Source organism: Lepidochelys kempii, chromosome 2 (assembly GCF_965140265.1).
Source record: "Lepidochelys kempii isolate rLepKem1 chromosome 2, rLepKem1.hap2, whole genome shotgun sequence".
Lineage (NCBI taxonomy): Eukaryota > Metazoa > Chordata > Testudines > Cheloniidae > Lepidochelys > Lepidochelys kempii.
In genome coordinates, this window is record NC_133257.1 from 202,556,292 (window position 1) to 202,582,750 (window position 26,459).

At 40.8% G+C, this 26,459-nt stretch overlaps 1 protein-coding gene across 2 annotated transcripts in view; it reads right to left on the bottom strand.

Moving 5' to 3' along the window:
• The window catches only part of KCNH8 (potassium voltage-gated channel subfamily H member 8), a 388,105-nt gene that overhangs the window by 84,419 nt on the left and 277,227 nt on the right, over window positions 1-26,459 (bottom strand). For both annotated transcript variants that reach the window (XM_073333523.1, XM_073333524.1), the window contains exon 8: window positions 6,255-6,452. In XM_073333523.1, the coding sequence (XP_073189624.1) occupies window positions 6,255-6,452 (198 nt within the window). The remainder of the gene's footprint in view (window positions 1-6,254; window positions 6,453-26,459) is intronic.

Consider the following 26,459-nt stretch of genomic DNA (forward strand, 5'->3'; position numbering starts at 1 on the left):
TTAAAATCACAAATGAGTTCGATTCCCCATAGTTTAAATTCCAGGGTATTAAGAGGTCTCTTGGTTTTTGGTACTGTTTCTCTCTCTCTCTGTGTGAAACTTGCAAGCTGCTAATTATGTTAGTACATTCTAAGACAGAGTCTGTTCTCAAAGCAATTCTTTGTAACAACAACTACTCACAAAGAGAGAGATTCAAAGCAACACTCTGTAACAACAGAAACAGCACCCAGAGACTCCCCGCCCTTTTGTTATATTCATCTCGCTTTGTTAACAATTGTGATTAAAATAGAGATAGAGGATGTATGTGGATGGATGCTTGGTGTGGATAATAATTGAATGATCAGGGAGGTGCCAGCATAAGAATCCAGTGTCCATCAGCTGAAGAAGGCGTCAAGTGGAAATAACCAGAGGACCCCCGGAGGGCAGACTGGAATCCACCCAATAGCCTCAAGGATGGGAGAACCAAAGAACAAGATAACATCTGGCAGCACGGAGCCGTCAGGAATGTGCCATCTGCTACTTGATTAAGCAACAGCATGATGAAGCAATTCCCATAGACTGGCATAGGAAGAAATTCCTATAAAAATGGACTCTAGAAAGTGAGAACTTTGGGGTCTGATTCTGCAAACCAACTTCCAGGAGCATCAGATGTGCATCTGACAAGGCCCTGCTCCTTCCTCATGTCCAGGCCACCTGGCCAGTGGCTTGGCATGAGCAACTCTAAGGCCGGTAACTATGACAACAACCTTTCAGAACCTGTGTGTGTGTGTGTGTGAATGAATGTGAAATTGAATGGAATGTTACAGCTATAACTAACTGCTTACTATGATTCTTTCTGTATTCACAATAAATGTGGCATTTTGCCTTTTCCCCTTTAATAAGATCCTGCTGGTTTTTATTTTATTGGTATAACATGATCACGTGTACCCAGAACCACCCTCAACAATGTTTTTGCCCCATCAGGCATTGGGAGCTTAACCCAGCATTCCAATGGGCAGCAGAAACTGCGGGAACTGTTGGATGACTTACGGAGTGGTGCACTGTGGGGGTAGCTGATGCTAGCACGGTAGTGAGGACACACTCTGCCGACTTAATGCACTTAGTGGGGACATACACAATCGACTATATAAAATCGGTTTCTAAAAATTGACTTCTATAAAATCGACCTAATTTCGTAGTGTAGACATATACCTTAAGAATAGACTCTTATAGGGTATCTGTCTTCATAGCACTTGAAAGGAAGCAGAGAAAGGCTCCCCAGAATACTGAACATGTCAGTTTATAAACAAGACTAACATGGTAATGACCTTAAGTGGCAACGTAAACAGATTCCATGGGTAAAGAGAAAGACAAGGGGAATGTGAGAAAGAAGGGATGTTTCCTGTTGGTCACAAGCTAGAGACAGACAACACATTCTCTAGTTTAGAAAAGTTTTGAAAACTGTTATAAGTTCAGAAGAGCACAATAAAGGAACCAGTAGCTCCTTTGTTGTGAAAGGAGATTAGAGAATTAAACAAAGCACAGTACCTGTCAAGGTTCCTTCCCCACTCTGAACTCTAGGGTACAGATGTGGGGACCTGCATGAAAGACCCCCTTAACTTATTCTTACCAGCTTGGGTTAAACACTTCCCCAAGGTACAAACTTTGCCTTGTCCTTGAACCCTATGCTCCCACCACCAAGCGATTTAAACAAAAAACAGGGAAAGAGACCAGTTGGAGACGTCTTCCCGCAAAATATCCCCCCAAGCCCAACACACCCCCTTTCCTGGAGAGGCTTGAGAATAAACAAGTTGAACACAGACCAACTTGGGTTTCTTAGGACCCTAAGAACCCAATCAGATTCTTAAAAAACAGAACTTTATTAGAAGAACAAAACAAAGATAAAAGAAAAACTCTGTAAGATTAGAATGGAAGATAATCTCACAGGCAGGCAGATTCAAAACAGAGAATCCCTCTAGGCAAAACCTTAAGACACAAAAACAGGAATACACATTCCTCCAGCACAGTGAATTTTACAAGCCATTAAACAAAAGAAAATCTAATGCATTTTCTAGCTAGATTACTTACTAACTTTACAGGAGTTGGAAGGATTGCATCCTTAATCTGTTCCTGGCAAAGGTATAGCACAGACACAAAACCTTTTGTCCCCGCTCCAGATTTGAAAGAATCTTGTCCCCTCATTGGCCATTTTGGGTCAGGTGCCAGGGGGGTTACCTTAGCTTCTTGACCCTGTACAGGTGAAAGGATTTTGCCTCTGGCCAAGAGGGATTTTATAGCACTGTATACAGAAAGGTGGTTACCCTTCCCTTTATATTTATGACAATAAAATTTGAAATGTTTCAGAGGTGATCTGAGCTGAAATCAGGGCAATACAAGCAAATCAGTAAAATGGGATGAGTATGTTGCAATGGAAAGAGAGAGACTGCACAGTGAGAGAACATGGTGTGTGTGTGTATACATAATATCTAAACACACACACACACACCCCCCATTAAAAAAAACCTATGGTAAAAGAACATGGCTGTTGCAAAGTCAAGCAGCTAACAGTTAGGAAATGCCAGACTCAGATTGTCCATGCATACAGTCGTGTGTATGCCTTCTGGGTGTCTTTAATTCCATGATCACATAATATTTATTTCCACGGGACCCTCATTCAGTGCACAGGATGGACAATGTTCACCATGGGCATTGGGAAAAGTGGGAATGGGCAATCAATCAAAATGGGCCAAATTTCAGTGGTGTTGCAACCTTGTACACCAGGTTGCAATGCCACTCACTCAAATATGGCCCAGCTGCCCCTCCACCTTGCCAGCTGGGTAGGTGATCCACTGTTATGCCACCCTGCTCTGGTCAGGAGGCTGTCCCCCTTGTTGCATCCCTGTTGAGTTCAGGTTTTCAAAAGTGGGGGGGACATGCTCCCCTATTTAAAAAGTGTGGGGGGGGCAATGACACTTTCCCCACCATGGCCATCTCCAGTGGCTACGATGTTCTCTAACTGGGTAGTTATTTAAACATTTTTTTTTATCGTCATTCAATGTGTGGCCTCAGGCCTTATTTGCTGCATGCTATTCAAACCCTTCTCTGAATTCAGAATGACTAATTTTTTAATGGACTTTTCTATGTGACTAATGGACTATCAGTATAGTATTGGAAAGCTTCCCAAATATGAATCAATTTACCTTCACACCACCCCTGTGAAGTGAGAGGGTGGTATTATCCCAATTTTACACGAGCAACAGAGGCAGAAAGATTAAGCCCACAGTTGCCAAAAGTGTCCAGTAATATTGGCTGCTCTATTGCAGTGTTCTGCTGAACAAATACAGTAATATCACAATGCAATCTGTAATATATATGGACTCAGCTGCTGAAAGCAAGTTCACCTGTCAAGAGCAGAAAGATGGATCTACTAAAGTCTAACAATCTTACTTATCTTGAAAATTCTATCTGTGCATGATCCACTTACTTTCTCCCCCAACTCTGGGACCACGTATTGCACGGAGTAAGATATTTTTCTCTTTCCTAGGATTATTTATCTGTCTTACACCATAATTGAAAAATTCATACAAAATCAGTACATCAAAACTAGCAAACAGATATAATAAAACAAGAATACCACTTCATAGTACAATAAAATAAAAATCAATACACAGCAAATAAGGGCTACTTTTGAAGTACAGACATTACTTAAAATTCATAAGCATCAACCAAAGTTTCATAAACCTAAGATAAGGAAGCATCTCATTTAATCAATAAATATTTTTTCTCCCCAATTCTTGAGGTCATGCTTGAAAAGTTCTTAGAGGAAAAAATTACAGGCTCTTTCTGTCCTGAATGTACTCCTTTCCTTTATCTGCCAGCCTACAGAACTTTATTAATAAAGGCTAGATCATTCTTTTCTTAATGATGTAATAAATTCACACTTTAGTCAATGATATATACTTTTCCAACTGACCTACCCTGCAGTGACACCCAGAAAACATTATTCCTTCTACTTTAAAAAAAATACTATCCACTCCATATGAAGCCAACAGATGTATTAATTAATGCCTCACCAGGGTAAGTATCTTGCAAAATAAATAAAGTATTAATTTTCAAGACTTTAGTCATATTAATGTATAGTAAAATATAAGATCTGGGAAAAATATACACCAAAGGCACACTAAGAACCGCATTTGTCAGACAAAAATACCTTAAGCCTTGAAACAGTGTAGATGAATATTCTTGTCCCCAACAAATTCTACTGAGGTGAAGATAAGTTCCTTTGTCTACCATGTTTGTTACCTCCCACTGCCCCATGACAACTCCACTGCCCCCTTTACCCTCTCTGCTGAGTCCCCTAAATAATGTCCCACATACTTAAATTTCCACAAACCTTCAGTCAAAAGTGCTCTAAATCAACCTCTTCTTCCTTCTCTTCTTGACATATGCTGCCATCCAGCCCCTTCCCGAATTTAAGCTCATTCCCTATTCTTCCAACATACCCTTGACTCAATCTGTGTTTCAGCTACCAGTTTTCTTCTGTTGCATCTGCATTACAGTCCTGATAGAATCTGACAGTCCCTCTGCATTTCCTCAACACTCCCCCCTCCACATGCACACAGTGGACCCACTACCCAGGTGTAAGAAAACATCTCTCAAAGTTAAACCCAAGATCTGCATCTCACACCAATTAGTTACTAACTCGTTGTAGTGTTCTGAGAGCTAATAACTGTTTGGAGGCCTGATTCCTTGTGCCACACCATACAGAGTTCAAATGAATCTCTCTGACTTCAGCGAAAGACAGCCATGAGCTGCAGGGAGAATTAAGTCTCTTTTTCTCTTAACATGAAAAATAAACTTCTGATTATTATAAAGTCTGCAAATTAAACCAAAAACAAACAAACACACACACACACACACAAACACCCCCCCCTCTACTGCCCCCCAGCATCTGAACTGATATTTGAAATGAAAATAAGTAATATTCTTTTATCTAGGAAATATATGGCAGTTACAGGGTTCCTTTATGTTTTACCAAGGTACGTTTTTGGAAGTCTTGCCATCTTCATCATCCCTTCATGGATATTTCTTGATTACCTCAATAAAAACAACCCCCCCCCCCACGTATTCCACGACAAAAAGTTTTGTTTGACTACCTTGAATGCATGTGGAACACTTGAAGGTTAAATATTTAACCTTTTCACTATTATTCAGCATTGAAATTGTATGTTATCAATCAAATTAATTACTGTACTAACTGTAGCATTCATGAAACTGCTGGAATTAATAAGACACTGTTCCTTGTCTGACTCATTATAATTACAGCTACTTATTGCCAGGCCAATGAAAAAGAGCTGATAATTCATCAGGCTTTTTATATTTTTATATGTCATTGCTGAATGCTGTGAATTCATAATTTACAGTGGTATTCAGCATGTACCATAGTCTCTGGTGTCAAGTTGTCAAGTTTATACTGTGGAAATTTACATTGCTGAACTGACAAGAAGAGTCATGAAGACTAGGCTTGGAGTGAAACTTCACTGGTGAAAATACTTACCACTAAATCCGGGACAATTAAGCAGCCAGAAAAACAATGTGGTGCACAGAGGTCTAATGGTGACTCACTTTGCTTCCCTCCACACATGCCAAACATTGCCTTTGATTTGTGTGAAATATGTATTATGCTTTAATGCCAATATTTTTGGAGAAGAGATGAAAGTAAATGTATAAAAACCTGCAGAACTCTCTCTCCACTTTTCTCTATTACTGTTACTTATCCTGATCCAGGTATACCACATTTTGAAGATGAAACCAGTTTGGAATCTTGGAGCGAGATGCGGGAGTTTGACTCAACAGAAATAAAGCCGCTGCGATGAGCAAATATTTTTTCAACAGTAACAAACCTTTATCAAGATAAATCAAAAGCAGGTAACAATAAGAAGACCAAATATAACAAAAACCCTTCCAGCTTTTATATTAATCTACAACAGTGATCAGGCATATTTTATTCAATATTATTGTTGCCCTTGCAATTAAAAATTGAGACCTGCAGACAATTGTTTGTTGGTTTACTATACCAAAAAAAGGTTTCAGATTCATTGAATTTGCTATTGTGCTAATGAAAATGTACCACATCATGGCTCCCAAATTTCAAATTTAATCAAGGACATGGCATTTTAGGATGAGTGTTTTACTTGAATTCATTTCAAATTATAGTTTAAAATTGCCTTTTTTCCCCGTTCAAATTTGACTTTTTGCAAAACATTTTTACTTACCCCCAATCAGCATTGTGCAAATGGAGAAAATCTTTTCTGCATCAGTATTGGCCGAAACATTTCCAAACCCAACACTGGTGAGACTGCTGAGAGTGAAATAGAGGGCAGCTATATAGGCACTTCTGATTGACGGGCCTCCTAATGTATTATTGCCATAGTAAGGAGACTCTATACGTTTCCCCAGCTCATGAAGCCAACCTGAAAAGTAAAGAAAAAAAGTCCAATGAGAAACAGCATAACGAAAGCCACAGATTCTGTGAGATAAATGTCATACTTTTTAAGATTTAGGGCACTGGATTCTAGATATGATTCCGAGAATAAAATGAAGATTAAAGCTCCAATACTGCAAACACTTACAAGGTGTTTAGATAATTATGTTCTATGCACGTACTGACTGTTTGAAAGACGGAAACATCTATCTGCTCCACTCCATACAGATCAGTAAAATTAGGATCTGGAGAAATTCCTTTAGGCTGAAAAATTACAAAATAGGCAATAAGCTTTAAGCATGAATTCTAACACTTGTGATAACATTTTGTGACTGTTTTGTGACTTTGTATTGGTATCTTGCGAAACAATTCAATCAAGTCTCTGAAAACAGACTGTTGAGGGTCATTACCACTCATACACTGGACCAGCCACAACTGCAGTCTCTGTTTTCTTGTGCTACTGCCTCCTCATTGCCTGTAGGATGCTAGCTACTCCAAATAGAGGGAGGGGAGAGGCAGGGAGAAGCATACGTGTAGCCTTGCCACCACACAGAGGTGAAAGTAAGCCGGTATGCCCCAGTACGGTGTACCGGCAAGAGCCGGTGCACCCTACCGGGGTGGATCGGCTTCCCCAGGCGCAATTTAAAGGGAGCCCCCTGCCAGAGCCCTGGGGTAGCGGTAGCAGGGCTGGGGCGGCGATTTAAAGGGCCTGGGGTGGTAGCGATGGCCGAGCCCATAGCCCTTTAAATCGTCCCCGGAGCCCTGCCACCACTTCCCCAGGGCTCTGGCAGGCTCCGGGGACGATTTAAAGGGCCTGGTGTGGTAGTAGCGGCCGGAGCCCTGTCCCCGGAGCCCTGTCCCCGGAACAATGGGGAAGCAGTGGCGGGGCTCCGGGGACAATTTAAAGGGCCCAGGGCTCTGGCCACTGCTACTGCCCAGGGCCTTTTAGCCCGCTGCCAGAGCCCCTGGCTGCCGCTGTTACCTTGGGGAGGGGGAAGGAAGCACTTGCCGGTACAGGGTGGGCCGGGGCTGGCTCTGACCTCCCCCAGCCCCACCCCTTCTGCCCAAGGCCCCGCCCCTTCCGGGGGCCAGAGCCGGCCCCAGCCCAGGCCCGTACCAGTAAGTCCCTAGACTTACTTTCGGCCCTGCTACCACCTCTACATAACCTAGCAGGATTATCAGGATGCATAGGTGGAAAGCATGCTGCACCTTCATAAGGTGGCAGTGCAGAACGACTTAAGCCTTGTCTACACGGGCAAGTTTCTGGGCAGTGAAGCAGCTTTCTGCGCTGTAACTCCCGAGGTGCACACACTGCCAAGCCACTTAGTGTGCAAAAACTGCACAGTTGCAGTACAGTTAAAAAAGCACCCTGACGAGAGGTGTAGAGCTTTCTGCGCTGGCCTTACAGCACCACGATAGGCCAGTGTAGACACCCTGATCGATTACAGCCCGGCAATTGGCCTCCAGGAGGTGTCCCACAATGCGTATTCTTGCGTCTCTGGTCATCGGTTTGAGCTGTACTGAATTGCCCTCAGGTGACCAAACTTAAATTTAAGGAGCCCCTACCCCTTACATTCCTTGGGAATTTTGAAAGTCCCCTTCCTGTGTGCTCGGTGATGTGTGCAATGGTCTCAGTGCATCTTTCCAGGTGACCATGTCTGCTCCATGAACCAGACGATCCCCCACTTGGAGCAATGCCGAGCTGCTGGACCTCATCAGCATTTGGGGAGAGGAGGCTGTGCAGTCCCAGCTGTGCGCCAGCCATAGGAATTATGATACCTATGGACAGATTTCACAATGCATGACAGAAAGGGGCCATGACTGGGACACACTGCAGTGCAGGTCAAAGTGAAGGAGCTATGGAACGCCTACCAGAAGGTGCGGGAGGCAAATCACCGCTCTGATGCTGCGCCCATGAGCTGCCAGTTCTACAAAGAGCTGGATGCAATACTTGGTGGCGACCCCACCTCCACTGCAAAGGCCACTGTGGATACTTCAGTGGCTCGCATGCCAGTTGAGAGTGGCCTGAGCCAGGAGGAGGAAATCTTGGACAAGGATGTGAAGGGGGAGGGGACCCAGAGGCAGAGGATGAATTGGAGGTCAGAGATGCATGCAGCCAGGAGCTCTTCTCTACCCCAGAGGAGGCTAGCCAGTCACAGCTGTCAGAGGTTGGCGAAGGACAAACAGGAGAGGAATTTGGAAGTGGCTTTGATTTTGGGAATTACTGAAGCGAGTTTTTGTGGGCAGGAGGGTTGCAGAAAGCAGGCTTGTGTCTGTATGATGTGCGTACCACCACATGCCTAGTCTGAGCGCCAGAACAGGGTGTTGATCGACTCCCTCACTTCATGTGAATCTGCCTCAGCGATCTCCACGAAACTCTCATGCAGATACAGGACAATCTGCTGCTGCAGGTTCTTTGGTAGAACTGCTTTGTTTCTTTCCCTATTAAGGGTAACTTTCCCACACCACTCTGCCGTCACTGGCAGGGGGACGACCATTGCTGCACACAGGTGAGCCACATAAGGACCAGGGTAGAAGCTGCAGGCTTGAGGAAGACCCTCCCTTGATTCTCTGCTCACTCTCAGCAGCAAGATATCTTCCATAATGAACACAGCCTGTGGAAAATGTCAGGACAGCAATGATTTTAAGGAACCCCCTACAGTGCTGGCTCTCCCTAAGAGCCACGTGCCCAGTGGACAGTACAGTCCTGGAACACTGATTTCCCCTGCCCCTGTGGTTTCTCACCATTTTGGGGGTCTTGTGCTTGCCTGGGTCAGCCAGTTAGTGACAGGTATGTGAATAGTGGCTGTATTTTAAATCACTGAATCAGTGGTCTGTGTGTTGCAAACAATACTGCTTCTGTAAAATGTTGCATTTTGGCTTCACAGATAGGACCTTGGGAGCCCAGCCTCCTCCTTTGTTATTGCCGGCTGAACAGCTGCACAGAATTAGAAAGCGGCTACGAAAAACTAAAGAGGACTTTCTGGGTGATGTCATGATCAGGAAGCCCATTGCTGCAAAACCATCCACGATGTTCTGCACATTGCTCAGAGTCACAGTGCTGCATAGCAGGAAGTGATTAACGGCTCTGCACACTTGCATGAAAATGGCTCCCATGTTGGATTTCCCAACTCCAAATTGATTCCTGACTGACCGGTAGCAATCCATTCACTTCTCCACTGCCATTGAGGCTCTCATTTTGGTGTCCCTGGGCTGGAGGGCTGGGGCGGGTTCTGCACACAGATCCAGGAATGTGCCCTTGCACATCGAAAAGTTCTGCAGCCACTGCTCATCACCCCATACCCGCATGGCAATGCGGTCCCACCAGCTGATGCCTGTTTCTTGGGCCCAGAACTGGCGCTCCACCATCTCCAGCTGCTCCTTGAGTGCCACCAGCAACCTTGAATTGTTTCTCTCTGTCCCACAGCGATCTAGCCTCCAAGGAATTGTCATATTCCCTGTGGCTCCTCTTGCACCTCTGCAAATGCTTCAGGATCAGGCACCCCAGGCTTGCAATGCTCACGACAGTAGTACAGAGCTGTGCAGGCTCCATGTGTCTGTCACAGATGGTGGACAGCAAGAAGGGATGCAGGAGTTTGCAGGGATTTTGAAAAGAGGTGCAAACTATTATGAGATGCAGATGAAATTATGGGATAGAAAGCACTGCATTATGGAAGTTGACCCCAGGATCCCGGTCATGCCAGCAGGACTCATTTCAGCCCCATGAGGCATTGCAAAAACTTTCCAAAACATCCTGCACTGGATGCATTGCACTCTGCACTGATACAAGCACTGCTGGTGAGGACACGCACCGCTGACAAAAGGAGCATGGTGTGCACATGCACAAGCGCTGTAACAACTGCAGTGGCTGTATGGCGATGTAACTTAGGTTGACGTAATTGTATACTGTAGACATGTCCTTCGTATTCTTTGGTGAGCAACTTTCAGCACATCCACCTTGTCATTATTAGGACTCATGCTTGGCGAAGGCCGTAGAATGCCAAACCTTTTCAAACACTGCTATTCAGGCTTCCCTAGATTTCTCCAAATACTCCTTCCAGAATCCAAAAAGTCAAAGCACATCAAACACCTCTCATCCCCACTATCCTGCCTTCCAGTGAATCTATGATTAGCTAGCCCAGAAAATAAAAAATAATACTGAGAAAGTGCATCACCGCCAAAATGACATCTCTGAGGCATCTTCCCAGGCTCTAGCGGACCCAGCTGGATGTTTCCTAAATCACACTCCGATCTCCAAAAGCAATACTATCATGTGTGTACGTTAGATAGTGTGCTTTATCAGTGCTATACAAGTTACTTAATGAAACTGATAGAACAGAATCTTAGAAAATCACATTCATTATAGTGAACTTTTGTATCACACTTAGGATCAGATCCTGGAGCCCTGACTTGCAGGAACAGTATCAGTCCCTTAATAAGTGCACAAAGGAGATATGGATACATTAAGTTCATATAGCAAATAAACTGTGTGGTTGTAGAAACAAAAAAATTGCAAAAGTATATTTACTTACTTTTTCACATTAACACATTAAAGTAAGTTAAATAATAAAATCTCTACATTGTCCTATTACAACAAATGTAAGTTATCAGTGCCATTAGTAATTAATATTAGTAGGACATCAGATAAAATATTTTGTGCGTGGTCTTAGTTTTATTCAGCATCCAGCAGTTTATGGGGCTATATTAATGTGCAGTAACTCAAGTTAACTGTGAATGTAACAGTCATTGAATTAAACATAGACTTTGGGGAGTCAGCATTTGTCCCTTAAAATAGCTTACTCTGATTCATCTAAGTCGTGCTTTTTAAAAACACTTAACTAACTTTATCTGATAGCTTGATTGGGTGTGAAATATAGTAAGTACAGAGAGTGTGCACAAAAATCATATAAAGATCTTTAGGTGACAAATAAGGCTTGGGGAGGTTGCAATATTGGCCTTGAGGAGTATAAGACAGCACTGAGAGGGCTAGGTGCAGCCAAGTAATTACTGCAGAAGTGAGAAGCGTCAAAAAGTGGCAACATCAGCAAAGGAGTGAGAAGCAATCAGGGTGGTAGAAGAGTGTGACCATGTGTTCTCCCAGCATGCACCCTCCCTCCCCCATGGCATGGATCGATAGGGCAGTGGCTCTGTCTCAGTTTTTTTCTGGACTTTCAGCTGATAATCCAGCCTCCAACATCTTCCAGGTTGAGGAGACTTCGTCCTCTGGCTAGATCACATATAAGCCACCCCCCTTCCAGGGTACCCAAAGTCCAAAATAAACACAAAAAAACAAACTTTTCTCTTTCCACAGGGACAGGCAACAATCTTCCTCAGTTCCTGACCCCAGTGAGCCTTTTCTCTCACAAGGAGAACTCAGGGGCTGCTCTCCCTCCAGGCCAAGCAGCAACTGAGCTGGTCTCTCCTTTTTTAGCTTCTCCATTGAAGTCAAACACAGTTTCAGATGTTGCAGGGTGGGGCTGATTGGGCCCCCAGCAGCCCATTAATCCTTTCCTGGTTCAAGGGTTTTGTACACTGCACTACAGGGAGCATTCGGGTGAGTTGGATGGAGGATCTAGGAAGGCCAAAGAAAGTCAAAGATGCCAGAAGCAGCACAGTAACGAAACTCATATGTTAAATCTTGCAGCCCTTACTCAGTCCAACCATCCATTGGCCTAATGTTGCTGCTAATAATAAAATAATAATAGTAAATGATATACTAATGAAATATGCAGTGTTGTTGTAGCTGTTGGTCCCAGGATATTAGAGATACAATGTAGGTGAAGTAATATCTTTTATTGGACAACTTCTGTGGATGAGAGAGACAAGCTGTTGAGTTTACACAGAGCTCTTCTTCAGGTCTGGGAAATGTACTCAGAATTGTCACAGTTAAGTACAAGGTGGAACAGATTGTTTAGCATGAGTAGTTCACACACATTTCCAGGGACCATTCAAGGTGAAGTGGCCTGTTTACTCCCCGCCAGTCTTGGGGGTGAAGGGGGGGAGATAGGGGAGGAGGGAAAGGCAACTGGGGGAGGTAGTTAGTGGGTTATACATTGTTGTTATAAGCCATAAATCCAGTGTGTCTATTCAGTCCATGATTTTTGGTGTCTAACAAAGTTATGAATTTAAACTCCCTGATTCGTCTTTTGAAAGTGCTTTGTGGGCTTCCATGGAGGATGAGCAGTCACTCGATATCTGACCTATCAGTCCTTAGCTACACAACGCTTCCAATACCCGAGCCTCAGAGCTTAAATTCATAACCTTTTGCAGATTTAGAAAGCAAGGCAGTGGAGAGAAATGTAGCACCTCACAAAAACCAAAAAGGTGTCTTGAGAAGGAAATCTTGCTGTTCAGCTAAGAAATTTGGCATGTAGAAAGGAGATCTATCAAAGTCACTTCCCACTTCCTAGATCCTTGTGAACTCAAACAAATATGCAGAGCAACATTTAGTGACTAGAAACAAGAAATGGTAGGCCAACTCTTGGTACTTGTTTCTTTTACTGCCAAATCAGGGGAAACCAAAATTAAAAGATGGAATTATTGATACAGGCTATTAATTAGACTATCTCAGAGGATGTAATTTCCATTATTTTAGTCATAGGAATTCTTTTACCTTAGGGGAGACCAGGAGCAAGACCAAGCAAAATAGTCACAATTATTAACCATGGCCACTAGATTAGCCAAAAAGAAAAAAAAAGGCAAACTAAAACATTAAACAAAACACCACAAATGACAGAACACATGATAAACTGATTACTTCTGTTACAAGCTCTTCTGTGTGTCTCTATATGGAGAGCATTTAATAGAGATTATACTTTGGAGAGTGGACTGCTTTTGGGGATGTTCTTCATTTGGTAAGTTAAGACCAAAGTATATTGTTTCCCAGAATTATTTTGAATCCAGTATCTTCTTAGGTATTTTAACACTATTTATGATTGGGCAAAAGAATTTGTTTAAGAGCCAGGGGTTAATAAATAACCAGACAGTTTATAGTTGGCAAAAGTAGCAATCTTAACTAAATCCTATGAAATTGAAACAAAATATTTTAATCCGTTACTTAGAAGAAGCCATTTAAAGATCTGACTTAACACAAGTCAGTTACAAATATTAAGAATCTTAAATCCAATTATTTCTCTGTTTACCAGTGTTTTGCCCTGGTCTCCAGGAATACACGATTTAGCCATCTGGAGATTAACAGAAGAAACTGTTAGCATTTTAGGTTACCACAGTCTCATATCCCAATAAAACCATTACAAGAGTTTGAAAATCTAATCTCTGGGCAGTGTCTTCATTAACTTCCTCTCACCAATCCATGTTGAAGTCTTTGGAAGATGTTCCTTGGATTTGTTTCTTCTTGAGTCTTTGTGTTTTTCTTAGCTGTCTGTGGCAGCTTACTTGTGGAGATGGACAGGATGAATTGTGGAGTGCTTGCTATCTAAGCAGAGGGCATATGTGAGAGAAAGGGGGGTGCTCACTTCATAGTTTTATACTTTTCTCCTTCCTGTTTCCATGAAATCATAGGAAAACACACCTCTTCAGGCTTGTTTAGATTCAAAGCTGGATGCTGTTATTCTTTCACTGGCTCTATGGCTTCACAGGAAATCCTTAGGAGCCTCTTCATCTTATGAATGTTTAGTCCGTTAATGCAGTGGTTCTCAACCAGGATTACGTGTACCCCTGGGGGTACTCAGAGGTCTTCCAAGGAGTACATCAACTCACCTACATATTTGCCTGGTTTTACAACAGGCTACATAAAACCACTAGTGAAGTCAGTACAATGATTTGTTTATATTGCTCTGTATACTATACACTGAAATGTAAGTACAATATTTATATTCCAATTGATTTATTTTACAATTATATGGTAAAAATGAGAACATAAGCAATTTTTCAGTAATAGTGTGGCTGTGACACTTATTTTATGTCTGATTTTGTAAGCAAGTATTTTTTAAGTGAGGTGAAACTTGGGGGTACGCAAGACAAATCAGACTCCTGGCAGGGATACAGTAGTCTACAAAGTTTCAGAGCCACAGTGTTAATGCATATATGTATTAGGGTTGTAATTCTTTCTTGACAGTTGCATTTCCTTTGTCTTTGTGAAGGGTGATTCTCAGAACATCTTTACATTTAAAGTTTTAACTCTTTGATTCAGTTAATTTTCTGAGATATCCCTTTCATTCCTTCAGGGTTTAAGAGGAGCTGAAATGATGTTTCATATGAATCCAAACAATCCTGTTCTCTGTGACACTTTGGCACCCCAATATTCATCACTGCCATGTAATTAGGATATGTTTTGTACGAAGTATGCCTTGTGAGGTATCATTCTAAAAGTCTTCATCTGCTAGACATTAATATCTCATTGGATTGTATGTGCTATTGTTGTATGGGAAGCTTTGAAGTTTGGCTGTGTCTGTGTTATTGAAACATGTTGTGAGGTTGAAAAACACCCACAAGCAGCCTTTCAGGTACAACAGTAAAAAGGCCATACAATGTTAATAGTTTATTGAAGGAATTCACACAAGCACAAGGATTACCCCAGGAACTGTGTACAATAGAAACCTCTCAGAGATAACACCACACAATGGGAACTGTTTGACCCAGGTCACAGAAAAAGAGCTTTCCAGCAAGTGGGGAGAAGATCTAAAAGGGGAACAATGACAGCATGATGGTACCTCACTCTCTGTACAACAGCACACCTGGAAACACCAGAGGGGCAAGGACTGAACTGTGGGAAGAGATGATCCCAGGCTAGAGGGATTTTTATACTGTGTATTAAAACGTGGGAAAGCCAAGGCAACTTGTGCCTTAAGAATCTGCCAGCCTGTTTATCACTCAGGGTGAAAATTTGCTAATTTATATCTTACGTATCTAGCGTGTTAAGCTCAGTTTGCGGTGTTTATTTACTAAGAGAATCTGCTTCGATATGTTTGCTATCATGTATAATCACTTAAAATCTATCTTTTGTAGTTAATGAACTTGTTTTTATTTTGTCTAAAACCAGTGTATGAAAATTATAACTTCGGGCGGAAAGCAGTTGCATCTCTCTCTCCACATTGAGGGAGGGGGCAAATTTTATGAGCTTATGCCATACAGTTCCCTGTGCAGCACAAGATGGTATAATTTCTGGGTTTACACTCCAGAGGGATGTGTGCACTTGAGTAACTGAGCAGGTCTTTAGCTGAGCTTTCCCATGCACAGCTGATCTCAGCATGTGTGTGAAGCTGCAGCTGGGTGTGTCACTATTTGTGTGTATGCTGGTGAAAGAGCAAGTCTGGAGAGCTTGGCAACTTATCACAGCACCACAGCGTGAAAGGGAGCCCAGGCTGGTGGGTCAGGCAGGCTCAGTGGCACCCCAGGGGGGACCCGTCATACTCTCTTTAAAAGTCAGCTGTCAAAATAACCTTTTTGAAATTAAATTCTTAAAAAGAGTTGTTAAGCTTGAATGGTCATCAAAAAAGGTATTGTCTTTTCTTTTTACCAATCTTTAGAGAGGTTTTTCTTATCTTCATGAGTTTGGTGAGGGGTTGCTGAACTAATTTCCTAATTAATATAAATATATAGTCAAATGGCTACTTATATCTGTAATCCATTATAGCATCATATGGCTTTGATATATTTATACATAAAACATCTTACTATTCATATAACAATATCAGGCAGTTATCATATGAAGGTTTCTGTTTAGAAACAAAATATTTGCAAATATACAACTGAAAAGAAACTCATGCCATCTTATGCATTTGAGAAACAACAGAGGTTTTCACCTTTAAGTAACCAATATAATCTGTAAAACATATCCCACCAGAAATGTTCTCCAGATTGAAAGAACGGATTCTTAGTGTATTTACAAAGAAATCATTTCAATAAGCATATTTCTAAAATTCATTGTGTGGGTTTAACCTAAGGTGGTTCTTTCCAAAAAAGAGGGCTAAAAGATCCACGTTTACTTTTTACTTACTTTTACTACTTGATTTATAGTTCTGATAACACATCCTAAGCATTACTTCTTTTTGGAATTTCTGAATGAAAACACCCTCCCATCTTTTACACAACCAGTACTCTCTCTCAAACATAAAATATCTTACAAAGTCCGTTTTCTTGAAAAAAAGATCATATTGATATCTTATACAAGAGGGATTTGTCCTGTTCTTTAATGAGGCACTCTGATGGATTTGTTTGTTTGTTTTGAACAAATGGTTTCTAGATTTACAACCTACCATTTGCAGTATATTCACAATTTCTAATTCCAGACTTATCAAATATTCTATGCAAAGCATGAAACAGAATATCTCTTATATACAACTTTCAAAACGTAATATTAAAGAAAATAGTATAGAATGTTAAAGCAAAATAGAAATTATAAAGTTGCACTCCATAGACTATATAAACACACTTGGAAGTAATAAACTTGGATCTATAACTAAAAAGAGGTTGTCTTTCTGATATTTGCTTGTCCTTGGGAGACAAAAAGCAGAGCCTTTGGTATTTCTTTGATGAGTTTGAACATTTTGTAACGTAATTAGCTAAACATGATATGCATTGTTACATTTTCCAGCATCCTGGAGAAAACATACTTGAAGCTATATCTTAATATTCAGAAAAGACAAAAATATGTAACAACCTAAGAACAATAATAAAAGTTATAGTAATTTTATTTATCTTATTTTTGCATCAATGTGGATGTCTCTCTCTCTCTCTCTTTCACAACATCATCATGTAATGATGTGGGTAATTATAGGCATGTCAGTCTGACGTTGATTCCAGGCAAGATAATGGAGCGGACTTGATTAATAAAGAATTAAAGGAGGGTAATACAATTAATGCCAATCAACATGGGTTTATGGAAACATAGATCCTGACAGACTAACTTGATATCTCTGTTTGGTGAAATTGCAAGTTTGGTTGATAAAGGTAAAAGGATTGATGTAATATACTTAGACTTCTTTAAAGCATTTGACTTAGTACAACACAACATTTTGATTAAAAAACTAGAACAATATAAAATTAACATGGCACACATTAAATAGATTAAAAGCTGGCTAAATGATAGGTCTCAAAATTGTAAACAGGGAAACGTTTAATTGTAAATGGGGAATCAACACTGAGTGGGTATGTTTCTATTGGGATCCCGCAGAAATTGTTTCTTGGTCCTATGCTATGTAACACTTGTATCAATGACCTGGGAGAAAACATAAAATCATCACTGATACAAATTTGCAGATGACAAAAATTGGGAGAATGGTAAAGAGTGAAGAGGATGATACAGAGAGATGTGGATCTCTTGATAAACTGGCACAATCAAGCAATATGTGTTTTTAATATGGCTTAATGTAAATGTACACATCTAGGAACAAATAATGTAGGCCATACTTATAGGAAGATGCACTCTATTCTGAAAAGCAGTGACTGAAAAAATACTGGGGGTTGTCGTGTATAATCAGGAGAATGAGTTTCCAGTGCAATGCTGTGGTCAAAAGAGTTAATACAGTCCTGGGATGCTTAAACATGAGAATCTCTAGCAGGAGTAGAGAGGTTATTTTACCTAAGTATTATGCACTGGCGTGACGAATGCTGGAATACTGCTTCCAGTTCTGGTGTCCACAATTCAAGAAGGATGTTGATAAATTGGAGCCATGAGAATGATTAATGGATTAGAAAACATGACATATTGACTGACTCACGAATCTCAGTCTATCTATTTTAAAGAGAAAGTTAAGGGCTGACTTGATTACAGTCTGTAAGTACCTATATCAGGAACAAATATTTGATAATGGGCTCTTCAGTCTAGCAGTGAAAACTATGATCCACTGGCTGGAAGCTGAAACTAGACAAATTTAGAGTGAAAATCAGGTGCACATTTTTAACAGTGAGAGTAGTTAACCATTGGAAAAATTTACGCTCATAGTGGAGTCTCCATCATTGGCAATTTAAAATCAAGATTAGGTGTTTTTCTAAAAGATACATTCTAGGAATTATCTGGGGGAAGTTCTATGACCTGTGTCATAGATGATCACAATGACACCTTCTGGCGTTGTAATCTGTGAATCTATGTATGATTTTATATATGTGGATAATAATAGTTACATTGTACATACACACACTGAATAACAGAGTGACTATTCCACATATGCTGTGGCAAGTTTATCTAAAAAACAGTACTTCCCCATAATCATATATGCAAATACAATCAGGGATAATGCTGTAGGAGAAAAATCTCTTTCCTGAGAATATTATAAACTGTACAGCAAAACTAGCTGGAAAACAGGTTTCCCAGTCCACGAGCATTTGAGATTTAAAATAAATAAATAAATACCATTTTGCATTGGGACAAAATCAAGATGTTTGAAAATATTTCATAAAAAAATGAGACAGTGAGAGAGAGAGAGCGAGCGCATGCTGTCACCCTGGTTTGAGGCCCATCTTCACATCAGGCAGAGCAGGGACTTCAATCCATATCTCCAATATGCAAGATCACTTTTGGACTCACTTTGACTAGCAATTACATCCTGGGCCCAAGAAATATTTCCTGACAAAAGTTTCATCAAAACTGGGACATTCCTGCAAAAAGTTTTGGTTTTGATGAATCAGCATGTTCTGATGAAAAGCTGTTTCATCAAAAAATTCCTGACCAGCTCTCCTCTACAAGTTCCCAGCCTCAGCAGTCCCTTTTTCTGAACACTCAGTTACCCTTCCTCTCTTACAACTCTTGCCTCTTTCTCCCATGTTACAGATGCAGAAGTTTCTCATACGCTGTCCTTCTCTAACACCTCCACTTGCTCAGATGACCCCATCCATCTCCTGATCTCCCTCACACTCTGTCTCAACCCTTCCCTTCTACTTCTCTTTAACCTCTCACTCTCCCATGGATCAGTCACAAATCTTAGTAGTTTAGGTTATGAAACATCAATTAATATTATACAACTGGAAATTATGGAGAACTAATGGCAAACAAAAACAAAAAACCCTAAAAAAACCCAAAAGCAAAAATACTAGAAAAATAGGAATTAAGTGTTAGTCACCTCATAAAAATACTTTACAGTAGTAATACAGAAGGTGCTGTATGTCTGCTGACGTGTAAGAAGCAGACAGTTTGAGGTCATCAGGACAAAATAAGACTAGCTGAGAGAAAATGGACCCTGCAGAACCGGACTGCGTTTTTTAATGGAATTAAATTTAATTCCTGAGAGCAGTGCTGTGCTGTCACAACCTATGATCACTGTTGTAGGCCTGCTTCCTACCTCCAATTTAGATCTACTGAAGGACACTGATGAGCTGAAGGGAGCTCACTGGGGCTTGTAGGATCCTCTTGTTAACAGAGCTGCCTGCTGGGCCCTGTAAAGAACCACCACAGCTTTCATTATTTAAAAAGAGAGTGTGGATGAAATCCTGGTCCAACTGAAATCAAGGGCAAAACTCCCATTCACTTTTATGGGGCCAAAATTTCACCCTATATCTTTAGCCTCTTTCTGTGCAAAGTTTGCCTTGAAAAAATAAACTCCAATGCAAAACATTTGCTAAGATGGAAAGGAATACCCAGCTGGGCTCCACTTCTGTAACAGTCAGCTCTTAGCAAGATAAACAGTTCCAATCTTTTCAATCTCTTGTCATATGGTAATGATTGGGACATTCTATGTCCCAATCATTACCATAAACCATTTGTTTATAACTCTCACCTTTACTTGTGCTATATCTAGTTTGAGGTGGGGTGACCAGAACTGAACATTGTATTGCAGATCAGGCACATCATTTATATAATTACATCACAAATGGATGAACTGGGAGAGAGTAATTTAAAAGGACTGAACATGAGGCAAGGAGTCAGTTGGCATGCATAATAAATAAAAGGTACATGGCAGTTCCTTTTTCAATCACTACATAGTGCAAGGATGATTTAGAGGGAAAGTTAAACTGGAGAAACTTTAGTATAAATGTAGCAGACACATCTGTAAAGGCTTCATTGCAACAAAGTAGGGTTAGAATTAATCTATTCCCATCTGTCTTTATTCTGCTAACCCACTTTCTAGACACAATTTTTTAACTACAGAAAAAAAACTGAAAAAGGGAAGACATCTGAAGGGCTTGTCTATGTGGCGGGGTAATGCACACTGTGGGGGTGTGATTCTAAACCACTCTAATGTGGTTTGCATAAATCAGTCCATGTAGACTTTGCAGGTGCATGCTAAAGATTCGCTTGTGCACTTTACTATAGTGCTGTGGTATGAGTTAATGTACAACACATTAGTGCTTTAGAAATCACATCCCTGAAGAACGCATTACTGGTGTAGACAAGCCCTCAGTTTTCTTTAAGTATTAAAAAAAATCCTGTTAAAGTATATTAAATCCATTTATAATAGAGTTTATGATAACAATAGGCTTATTCACAGTTGTGTGTATTTTAGAGACATGTAAATAGCTTAAAGTGTACATTCAAAATATGTCATACAGGAGGCAGCTGATGACTTAGGGGACTGGTGATGACTTTAAGAAATGGATATGAGCCTTTTATACTTACATAGTCAATGGCACTCAGACCAGTTCGGGTGTAAAATTTTGGCAGCCCTATGTGGAATGAGTGGCCCAGTTCTCAATGATATGTGTCCACATCACCAAAAGTTACCATTGCAATAAACGTTAATTGGCACCTTGTTGACATTTCAGCAAAACAACCTACCACACACACACACACACACACACACACACCCTGTATCATTCCTAGAAGTACTCCTCCCCGCTCAAACGTTGAGGCACACTGGTCTGGCGCTATGGGAAAACTTGCTTCGCCTCTCTAGGGCTTTCAACCATATACATTCCATAAATTCTAAATATACACAACTATGCAAATGCACTCCATGGATACAGATGTCCGTCAAGAAGTGGAGCCAACGAAGGAGAAGACTCAATATAAGGAAGCCACGGAGGGAGTGGTGGGGATGGCCCAGAAAAAAGTGGGGTGTAGAAAAGGAATCCCACTCTTGCCCAGATCCTCTACCCTGCACAAAGGGCTTTCACTAGACATTTCAAGTGCAGTTGTAAGTGCAGCACTTAGATACCAATGTGAAGGATGATTCAGAAAACTAACACTGTACAAATTTGCTGGATGGGTCTCCATATTGTAAATAAAAGCAACACACAAATCCTTTGTTATGGAATGAAGAACGGAATATGATCTTTTTTCCTACATGTAAATATTTTGTGTTACTTTTCTATTAAGTAGCTAAAATTCTGAAAAAAAACCAGCAAATCACAAGAAGTTTGATATTTTAGATTTAAGATGTGCATTTAAATGCCAGTGCATACACTAAAATAAAACCTCAAATCATCTGAACTACAAACGCCATATGTCATTACCAACTCTATCTGACATTACAAACAGCATGCTTCAGGGAGTTGTTATGGATCTTGTCACTGCCATCATTTAACAACATTTTTTAAATTAAAAATTAAAAATGGAGGCTCTGTAGTTATTGGTTCAGAACAAACTTGTCAGAAACAGAGTTCGATGAGAATGCCTTCTTTCCAAAATTACAAATGAGGATTTATCAGCAGCAAATGCTACAATTATTATTGTTATAATGGAAGTTAATTGTACCCTACAAAGGACTAGATTCAATAATAGTGCCATTTGGCTTCCACAGTACAGAAGTTGGATAGAATTTTTATTGACTTTCTTCCCAAAGTAGCAACTGAAACAAGAGGTGGGCCTGAGCCAAAACTCAAAGTTCAAGCAGCTACTAATGCTGCAGATATCTGGACCCAAACTTTGCTTCCAGCTCATTTCTCTATGATGTGCCAAATCAAAACTGGGCCCCACTGAAGTCAATGAGAGTTTTGCCATTGACTTCAATGGGGCCATGATTTCATCCTCAGACTTGAGGAAATGTGGCTCTTTATTCATATCTGAACTTTACAGCTTGCATGGGTGGTAGGCCAGATTTAAAAAAATCCAATTTCTCAGGGTGTTTTCCAAAAAAACACCCACACACCTACCTTTGGCTGGAGCTTTATTTCTCCATCTTTTGAAACTGGCTCAGCCCCTGTGTCTCAGTAGTAAGTAAAACACAGTTGCATAAGAAACAAAAGCAAAACAAAACTGGGTTACTTGCCCATAACTTCTTGGCCTCTTCCAAGACTTTCTGTAGTGTGTTGGAGGGGTGCTGCTTATATAACCCCTTAAATCCCAGCATACTTTGCCACAGACTACACAAACCCTACTCTCCTGCACCTCCATGAGAGACTTGACTGGGAACTAACTGGATCCAGCTTTGTCCCTCACTATTAAAGGCACAGTGGAGTTCCCGTGCATCCGCTTCATGGAATTTAGGTTTTTGGCCCTAAAAACAGAACCAGCAGTTTTCCCAAACTGCCTCTCTGTCTCTCAGTTCACCTGTCCCCCACAAGTATGGTTCCTGAAACAGCATAGTACTGGCCCAACATGTATATATTACACCTACACGCAGCTATATGAACGCTAAACAATCTAAACTATCAAGTAGGTTTGTATCAATACAACATATTTGTGAAGAATTTGAGAACCATTCAACTGTACTGAAATATAGAAATGAAAATGCTATGCAAAGGTTGCAATAGGCTTTAAACCACATCTTCAAAGGAAGATGCTCCCACTACATCAGCAAAGAGCCATTTATTTTCAGAGAATAAAATTAGTTACAGTTTGATCCCAAGGGCAAGATCCTAGTTAGCAACATTTAAGTAGACAATAGAAGTAATTCAGTAATGAATTAAGCTATCTTTGTAATCCAGGTACCAATTAGAGACAATGAAGAATTTTACACAACGCATAATAAAAGAAAGGTTAGCAAGTGGTCATAAAGACAGAGAAAAGTAACTGGTTGGAATAAGGAGAATTCTTCTGAGAGAAGGTACCTTTACTCTCTGAGCATTAACATTATCTCTTGGAAATAAATATAGTCTTAAAACCATTATAAAAATAATTCTGTAAGCTCACAGATAGACCAAGTCATAACAAAATTATTGATTCTATGTGCTGACTGGAAATGCAGATTTCCTGGCAAACAAATATTTAATCATCATATTGGTTTAAAAAAAAAGAGGTGCTCAAGGGAATCTTAAAACAGGAAAAATTCTAAGCTCCTATTCTAATGTTGGTGATAACAAAGACAGCTGAATCTACAACAATGCCAAAAACCTGATAACAGTTAAGCCTTACAGGCACAAAACTGAACTCTCGAAGGACACTAAGAAGTTTGCAAATATCACTGACTGTAAGAAACAAACAGTTTCTAAATCCCCAAGTCCTATTGAAGTTAATGGCAAAACTCCCATCAATTTCAATGGAGCCTGGATTTCACTTCCTGTATTTAACAGGATGGGGGCTTGATAATAATTGAGGTGTTTACTTTGGAAGGACAAATGATTCATCCATAGGGAGAGCTACTGTTTATCATGTAAGAGACCTGGAATCCTCATGAGTGAAGTCAACGAGGTGCAATAGTAATTCCTTTATGTTGGGTAGTGGTATGTTAGGTGCTTCTAAGGAGAGTCAAAGCAGTTGTGCTAGTCTGATATGTTTCTGTTAACACAGTAACATTTCACTAGAAAAAGAATGAAAAAAGAGAAATTTGTTTGAACATCTGATTAGTCAAGATGGAGTTTTGCTACTTCTCCACCTAACCCAACGGATTATAGCAACAAGGCAAAGGAATTACCAACTGCTGCCCTTATTTCCTGTGAGGGCAAGTCCAAGAAGATTTATGTCAGGACTAATCATTTTGCTTCTTTCATCATTAGGATCACATTCCCAGCTGGTGAACTTTATTATTATTATTAGTCTAAATCCTGACCCTCTTGTGCTTGGGCATAAGGGGAAGTTTTGTACCTTACTTGTGTGTATGGTGACTTTGCACCAGCTTGACCAATCTTATGAGGGCTGGCTCTGCAGTTGCTCCAAGGTCTGGACCTGTAATGCTTCTGGAGGTGATGGAGAGTTTATGTAAATGAGATACTCACAGATTTTGCCCTCTCTCTACCTGGCACAGATCCTCTCTCTTTCTCCCACAAGGCTATCTTTATCCTCATGAATTTGCCATGGGGAAGAGGAGGAAATTGGGTTGGGAGGAAAATATCCCTTAAGAGTGGAGATTTGTGGCAGTCTCAGGAGCTTGACCCTTGACCACAGGGCTCAAAGTCTCTAATGTCACTTTGGTTCCTTCCCCTCACCATTACTCTGTGGTAGAGGAGCTCAGGCCTAGATGGGCCCATCTTGGCGGACAGCTGCTTTTTGGGACTATGGACCAGCTGTACAAGCTGTGGGTTGTTTTGCTCATTCCATCTCCTTTGAGGAGTCACTCCCACACTGACATATAGGACTGAAAATGCAGTGTTATGGCACAGTGAGAGTGCTGTTATCAGTTTTGTCACAAATATAAAGGGAAGGGTAACAACCCTTATGTATGTAGTAACATAAAATCCCTCCTGGCCAGAGGTACAGAATCCCCTTACCTGGAAGGGGTTAATCAGTTCAATTAACCTAGTTGGCACCTGACCAGAAGGACCAATGGGAAAATAAGATACTTCCAAATCTGTGGAGGCAGGAGGTTTTGTTTGTGCTCTCTTTGTTTGATTCCTCTTGTACAGAGAGAGAGACCAGGACAGGAAAAACATCTCCTAAAAACATAACTGAAATGAGCATCTAAGATTACAAAAATTGTAAGTAAAGCAAGAAAATGCGTTAGATTATCTTTTGTTTTAGCTTGTGTATTTTCTCTATGATAAGAGGTAATTTTATTCCCGTTTTGTAACTGGGAAGCAGAGTCAGAGGGGAATCCTCTGTGTTTTAAATCTTTTTATTTACCCTGTAAAGTTACCTTCCATCCTGATTTTGCAGGTGTGATTTTTTTTTAAACAACATTCTTCTTTTAAGAACCTGTTTGATTTTCAGTGTCCTAAAACCCAGGGATGTGGTCTGTGCTCACATTGTAACCAATTGGTTAGTGTATTATTCTCAAGCTTCCTCAGGAAAGGGGTGAAGGGACTTGGGGGGATAGGGCTCCAAGTGGCCCCTCCCTGAATGTTTAAATCACTTGGTGGTGGCAGCAATACCGTCCAAGGACAAAGAAAGGAATTTGTGCCTTGGGGAAGTTTTTAACCTAAGCTGGTGGAATATAAGCTTAGAGGGTCTTTCATGCAGGTCCCCACATCTGTACCCCAGAGTTCAGATTGGGGAGGGAACCCTAATAAGCTTCAACTTGGGCCCTATGGAAGCCAGCACTCTGGTCACTTAGAACACCCAGGGCACTGCATGTGGTTAAGGTAGAAGAGATCACTTACGCCTGCCGGTAGCCTGACAAGGCTAATGAGGTAATTAGCTCACCAGCTGGAGAACCCAGGAAGGAAAGCAGGCAGTATAAAAGGTTAAACTAGGGAGCAAGGAGGGAGATCTACATAATTGCTGCTATGTTTCTGATGTACCTGGGGCAGAAATAACAATAAAGATACTTGATGAAGGTACTCCGGTGGACTGTGTATACTGGTTAATTCACCCAGAGGGCTTATCAGAGTTTCCAAGAGCTGAAGGGGGAGTCTGTTGACAGGCACACAACTAATTTTCAATATTAAACACAAGGAATCCAAACAGCCTTCTAGCTCTTTTGGTTATATTAAAGACAAAGAAGCAAAACATCCTCTCAATTGTCCAACAACAGAGCTCCACACTAAATTGGGGGCTGTCCCATAATGGGGAGACAGTCTATAATGTATGGATTTCATGCGTCCTAAAAGCCATCTCAGCAGGTCTATGAAATACTTTTCTATTGATATTTTAAATGTAGTAATTCTTTGCACACCTATGCTTACCGGTAGCAGCTACAGTATAAATGACAAGTGCATACGCATCCTTGCAAAACTAGTCCACAAGTCCTATCAGTCTCATTTATCAAGAAGTAGATAAATATAGAAGAGAGATGTACCAGAAAGTCTTCCTCTCTCTAAGGGGAATACATGACTCTTTTCAACAGTA